This window comes from Dipodomys spectabilis, unplaced genomic scaffold (genome assembly GCF_019054845.1).
Source record: "Dipodomys spectabilis isolate Male_0828 unplaced genomic scaffold, ASM1905484v1 ptg000512l, whole genome shotgun sequence".
Lineage (NCBI taxonomy): Eukaryota > Metazoa > Chordata > Mammalia > Rodentia > Heteromyidae > Dipodomys > Dipodomys spectabilis.
Genome location: NW_024871189.1, coordinates 1,434,167 through 1,440,417, shown reverse-complemented (window position 1 = coordinate 1,440,417; position 6,251 = coordinate 1,434,167). Strand labels below are relative to the sequence as shown.

Below are 6,251 nucleotides of genomic sequence, written 5' to 3'. Positions count from 1 at the left end.
CCTCCACATTGTGCATGTGTGTGTGTGTGTGTGTGTGTGTATGCATGCGTGTGCGTGCGCATGTGCCTGCGGTTACATACAACCTGACCATTGAATTCTACAAAGCTAGCCTTCCTCTGGAATTACATAATTGTGGCCAAGGCAGGGGGAGCACACAGTGTCAGACATCTCCAGGCAAGCTGTTTACCTTGCCCCTTGGGAATAGAACTGCGGGGGTGGGAGGAAGACACACCTGCCTGAGCTTGATTATTCTGCCACATTGGCAGGATCCTGCCTCTTCCCCTTTAGTTTGCATGCTCCTGCCAGGCATCTGTCAGCAACAGCACTGACAGGTGCAAACCCACCCCTTTCATCTCAGTAAACAAAGCTGAACCCAAGAATGAGCCAAATACACGTATGTGGTAAGTGAGAAGGAAACTCACAGCTGAAGTAAGCACCCTGGTCTCTGGGGACCTAAGAAGGGACACTGGGCAGAGCTCTGGAGGCCCAGAGGACGGGAGGGAAGAAGGGGGCACAGGCCTAGGAAATGTCGCACCCAGGGAAACAGGTACAGAATCCTGAAGGTCAGAGAAGAAGCAGGGTTGAAAAGAATAACTGGAGGTGGCCTGGGCCGCCCAGTTTCTTCAGTGGTGGAGAAGGCAGGACCAAGCCACAGCCAGAGCCAGTGGCAAAGTGGGCAGGTGGCTTCTAGAAGAGTCCATCCAGGGGCAGTTCAGGACCATGCTTCCCCCACACCTTGGCCATCTTCAAGGTATCCTCCCTTCAGGCCTCTGGCCACACCCCGCCCCTTCTGGCTCCTTCTAGAATTGTTAGTTGTCCTCCTGGGGTGCCCAGTAATCTCATTTGTTGCTGTCAGGGGCATCCTAATCCGATCACTGGAAGCAGATAAATGCCGCCCTGCTGAGCCAGCTCCAGCCGCACTGGGATTTGCGGCTCCCAGACCCATCCCGCACATGGTAAGTAGTGACCCATCCCATTGCCTTTCCCTGTAGTGAGGCACCTGCCCATTTGCCTGGGCTGGTGGGGAGCTCACAGGCCTCTATTACTGCTGCTGAACTCCGGGGTCTTTAGGAGTTTACCTGTTGCCTGTCCTTCAGAGAAGCTATCCTGCCTCTCGGCTCCTCTGCTGACCTCCGTGTTAAATAGTGGTGTCCCTGTCCCCAAAGCCAGTGATGGCCCGGGAGCCTCAGCTGACCAAGAAGCACCCGTCAGGCCAGGGAGGTCAGGGAGCATTTCCATGGAGACAGCCATGGGTAGTTGGAGCTCTGTCAGGAGCCAGAGGTTCCCACAGGAGGCCTGGGGCCTGGGGCTGGGAAGCAGGGCTCCACATCTGGAGAGTAAGGGAGGAACAGCCGGGCCACCCAGGTCCTGACCCTGGGTTCTCTTAGGCTCGTGTCCGTCCTAGGGACGGCTCAGTGGCGTTTCCTGTCAGTTTTCCATGTGTAGCCCCAGAGCCTTCTGCCAGCATGCAGGGCTTGTGCAGGCCTGGGAGATTAGGACTCTCCCTTTGGCCATAGGCTTAGAGGAAGCTGAGCTGCCCTTGGCCGAGGTCACTGGGGCTTAGAGCCTCTGGGGACAGGAGGAAAGATGTTTTTGTGTGGTGTGGGGAAGGACGTGGCCTGATCCTGAGCAGCCACACCAGAGCCCGGAGTGAGGCTGACCAGAGCAGGCCCCAAGCGCAGCCCAGTGGGCTGCCTGCCAGCCAACACGGGACAGCAGCTTGGGACAGCACTAGCCTCCCTCCCCTCCCTGAGCCTCAGCTTCTCCCTTTGAGAAAGGGAATGGGAGGGCGCAGGTTACAGGGCTTAGCAGGCACCTGGTTCTGAGACAGACCCCTTCCTGAAAGGAACCTCTCACCCCATTGTGTGAGATATTAGTTATCATCCCTGCCTCTCAACCCCAGGGGACAGCTGATAGACAGGGCAGCAAGCAGATAAATATAAACAGGGACAATCAACCTCAGCAGCACATTAGCAGGAGGAAGTTGGGCTAGTATAAGATATGAAGAAACAAATCAGGCTCTGGAGACACAGAAACCATGCGGTCAGAGCTAGGAGAAGACACCCGGAGCACTGAGGGCAGTCTGGAGATGACTGTCACGAAGGGAAAGTCAAGAGACTACAGCAGCTGATCTGCAGGGCTGCCAGTCCCACCGGCGTCTCCAGATCACTTGAAGTGTGAAACAGTTGGATCCCACTCCAGTCTGTAGGAGGGTGGAGGGGCAGTCATGGAGAGTCTTCCATGGCTTTCCTGCAGGGTGGTGATGAGAAGCCGTGGCTTGGGACCTGTCTCAGGGCTGAGGATGGGCTTGGGGTAGCCTGGGTGTGTGGGACTGGGCAGGGGAAGGGAGACCACGGACTCCATGGCTGAGTTGTGCGTGGCCGGCAGCCGTGGGGTGGAGCTGGCCTCTGGGGGCTCAGGCAAGGGAAGGAGAGGTCAGGAAGTAGCTCCTCAGGACGGGAGCTGCTGCCCGGGTTAGACTGACGGGCAGCAGGGCTGATCCTGGTCTTGGCTCTTCTGTCTGGTGGGTTGAGGTTCAGAGCAGAGATGCAGAGCAGGAAAACTGACCGGAATCCCTGCCTCCTCTTCCCCTAGCGTGTATGAGGAATAGAAGCCCAACTTGAGATCCTCCAGAAGCCCAGGGTCACTGCACCGTCTACCGGCCTCACCATGAGCCTGGAGCCTCCGAAGGCAGAGATCCGGTCAGCCACCAGGGTGATAGGGGGACCAGTCACCCCAAGGAAGGGGCCACCCAAATTTAAGCAGCGGCAAACCAGGCAGTTCAAGAGCAAGCCTCCCAAGAAGGGCGTCCAAGGGTAAGCAGAGTGAAGGGAGCCTCCGAAAAGAGAAGCACGCATTCCCCCTCCTCCCCCAGCGGCGGAGGGCTTGGACAGCTTTCTTACAATGGAGGCAGGCAGTCCTGAGGCCCGAGCAGCACTGCAGGTGCTATGGCTGAACAGGTGTGGGAAGCAGGCCCCTGCCTCTCTCTAGGGAGTTGCGTCCACACCAAGACCTCACCACGGTCACCTGTGTACATACCAAAACAGCACACACCTACAGGTGCTGCCACAGTCTGCTTGATGTGGTACGGCAAAACAACGGGGGCTGGATACTTTATACAGAAAAGGTTGATTTAAGGCGAGGGTGTGGTTCAAGTGGTAGAACATGTCTAGCAACCACAAGGCCCTGAGTTCAAACCGCAGGACCACCAAAGAAAAAAGGTTTAGTGCCTGGTGCCGGTGTCTCACATTTGTAATCCTAGCTACACAGGAGGCTGAGATCTGAGGATCATGGTTCAAAGCCAGCCCGGGAAGGAATGTTGTGAGACTCTTAACTCCAGTTAACCACCCAAGAACCAGAAGAGATGCTGTGGCTCAAGTGGTAGAGAACTCGCCTTGAGCTAAAGAGCTGAGGGACAGCGCCCAGGCCCAGAGTTCAAGCCTCCTGGCTGACAAAAAAAAAAAAAAAAAAACCAGAAAAAAGAAAAAACAAAGGTTTAGTGCACAGCTTTGGAGGCTGAAAATTAAAATTCAGGGTGTCTGGAACCACTGTTTGGGCTTCTGCGAAGGGCACCATGACTACTGCACAGCTTAGCAGGGGCATCATCTAGCCTGTGAACCTGGGAGAGAGACGGATGGTGCATGGAGCGAGGAAGCCCGAGGGCAGGCGGAAGGCCGGCGCCCACTCTGTAGAACTATAACCGAGTCCTGTGAGAAGCCCATTAGTACCTACTAACCTGCCTTAGGAGCTAATCACTGCCCACTAGGCACCTCTTAAAGATCTACTACGGCTCAAAACTGTTGCACTGGGGACCACGCCTCCAACACAGGACACGCCACACCCAGACCGCAGAAGGCACCCCGACCCCACCCCCGTGTGTGTGCCCATACTGGGCTCCTGCATAGGCATGCATGGCCCCAGGCACCTGACCCTTTGCTGGGCCGTAGCCCATGATGCATCTCTGGGCAAGAACCTCACTCTGTGTTGATGGAAGGAACCCCTCAGGCCCTGCCAGCCATCAGGGGGCTGGGGAAGGGCCGCCTCTGCCCTGGGCCCCTCTGCCCTGGGCCCCGCCTCTGCCCTGGGCCCCGCCTCTGCCCTGGGCCCCGCCTCTGCCCTGGACAGTCACCCCGGAGGATCTGGTCCTAACCACTCTGTCCTTGCAGGTTTGGGGATGACATCCCTGGAATGGAAGGTCTGGGCACAGGTATGACCGTGGGTAGTGCCCTCTGCAGGGCTGCCTTAGGCCTGGCTCCGTTCTCAGGATCCCCGCTTATTGCTTGGGGTTCCCTTGATCTGCCTCCCTCATCTGCATCATGCTGACTGATGCTCCCATGGCATAGGCTTATGAGCCTAGGGAAGTAGCCTTGTCTTCCTGTTCCCATGTCCCTTTGGCAGAGTCCTTCTGAAGGTCCACACTAGGGTCCATCCATGGGCCCACCCTTGGGTCCACCCTTAGGTCTGTCTTTGAGCCCCTCTTGGGTACACCCTTGGGTTCATTCTTGAGGCTACTTTGGGGTCCATACCTGCTACCCTTTCTCCTCTGGGGCTGGGCCCAGACCATATTCCCTGAAAGCTAGTGTGTCCTGAGAGCGGAATCCAGGGTCTGCATCTCATCCTGGGCAAATCACTGGTCCTTACTTGAGGTTTGGAAAGCAGGGAGGCGGGATAGGGTGGCCGGCAAGCTGTGGGATTCTCACGATCATGCCCTTTCCTGCAGACATTACGGTCATCTGCCCCTGGGAGGCCTTCAACCACCTGGAGCTGCACGAGCTGGCCCAGTATGGCATCATCTAACCATACCCTGCTGGGAGCCAGCCCTGACCCTCCCTGCTGCCGCTGTGAGCCCGCTCAGGGTCTCAGGGGGTGAGGGGGGGGAGGGTCGGGAGGGTGCACAGACCGAGTCCCATTTGGCCTCCAGCTGTGAAGGCCTGAGGCCCTGGATACCAGTATTAGGACGCCTACAGCTGCCCCCTGGGATACCCTTCTGCCCTTCTAGACAGCGACCCACCACAGCACAGGTCCCACAGGGGTGCCCCTCACACCGCAGCTCCTGTTCTGCCCTCCCCACAGCCCTTCCCGCTGGCTGTCCTGGGGAGGTCACGGGCTGTGTTGGCAGTCCTGGAGGTCCTTCATTCCCACCAATCACACTGGCCTTCCCAACATGCCTCACCCTTGTTTTTCCTGCTTGAAAATAAAGCTAGCATGTCATTGGTCATCTGGAGTGTTTGGTAGGGGGCCTGGGTGAAGGGAAGAGGGTCTCTTCAACTGGACGGCAGAAAGCCTGTTGTATCACTCACCTTCCCAAACCTTGGCCTAGAGGCCCTGCGTTCATGGGCTCTCTCTCACCCCCTCCTGGTGGCCACAGTCAGTACAGCAAGCGTGCAGGTGGCCAGAGCAGAACTTCCTGGGGAGGTGGGAGTGGTCAAGGCCTAAGAGCAGCACACACCGTGAGAGGGGTGCTCAGACACCCCATGAGTAGCCCATAATGTCACCAACCTGCTGGCCCCTCCTGAGACAGTACCCGCAAGTGTTAGGTGTGTACTGTGTGAGCGGGAGTTTCTACCCGATCCAGTCTGGAGCGAGGCCTGCGGCTCACACCCAGCAGGCTCTCCAGAAGCACGAACACTGACTGCTTCCTCTGCTGAGCAGAGCTGCCTGTGCGGTTGGCCCCCCCGGAATAACCAGAGCGGCTCTTGCCATCCTGCGGGGTCAGATCTCACGGACGGGCCGTGCTAACCCTGAAAGTGAGGGCAGAGCAGGACTGCCTCCGGCCAGCCCTGCCCGGCAGCTCGGGTCTTTGCCGTCTTGACTTGGTGGGGATCCCCCGGTGGGAGAATCGCACCCGCTTGCCACCTACAGTTTGCTGTAGGAATGGCAGTGAATTCTAATGAACAACCTGCTCTTCCCAAGAAGAAAATCACTTTCTGGAGGGGGAAGTTGGGGCCTTATCCTCCATTCCACCAAGCTCCCGGAAGGAGGAGTGGCCCCAGTGGAGGGGAGGGTCTGGTGAGGACCAGGCAGAGATGGTTGGCAGAGGTGAGGTCAGAGGCAACACCCGTCCCATGGAGCCCAACAGGAGGCAGACCCGGCCAGACGCAGACCATGGCGGCCTTCGCAAGGAGCGAGCAGAAACTCAGGTGGGTCCTTGGAAACCCATAGTAAGATCAAATGGCACGAGGCGCCGGGGGCTCACACCTGTAATTCTAGCTACTCAGGGGATCTGAGGATCCAGGTTCAAAGCCAGCCTA

At 57.8% G+C, this 6,251-nt stretch overlaps 1 protein-coding gene across 1 annotated transcript; it reads left to right on the top strand.

The window, feature by feature from the left end:
• Positions 1-384: 384 nt before the first annotated feature.
• On the top strand, positions 385-5,216 carry Pde6g (phosphodiesterase 6G). Its single transcript, XM_042669991.1, has 5 exons — positions 385-401; positions 857-956; positions 2,596-2,816; positions 4,167-4,207; positions 4,721-5,216. Exons 3-5 carry the CDS (start codon positions 2,671-2,673, stop codon positions 4,795-4,797), a joined length of 264 nt encoding a protein of 87 aa, XP_042525925.1. The 5' UTR covers positions 385-401; positions 857-956; positions 2,596-2,670; the 3' UTR covers positions 4,798-5,216.
• Positions 5,217-6,251: the final 1,035 nt, after the last annotated feature.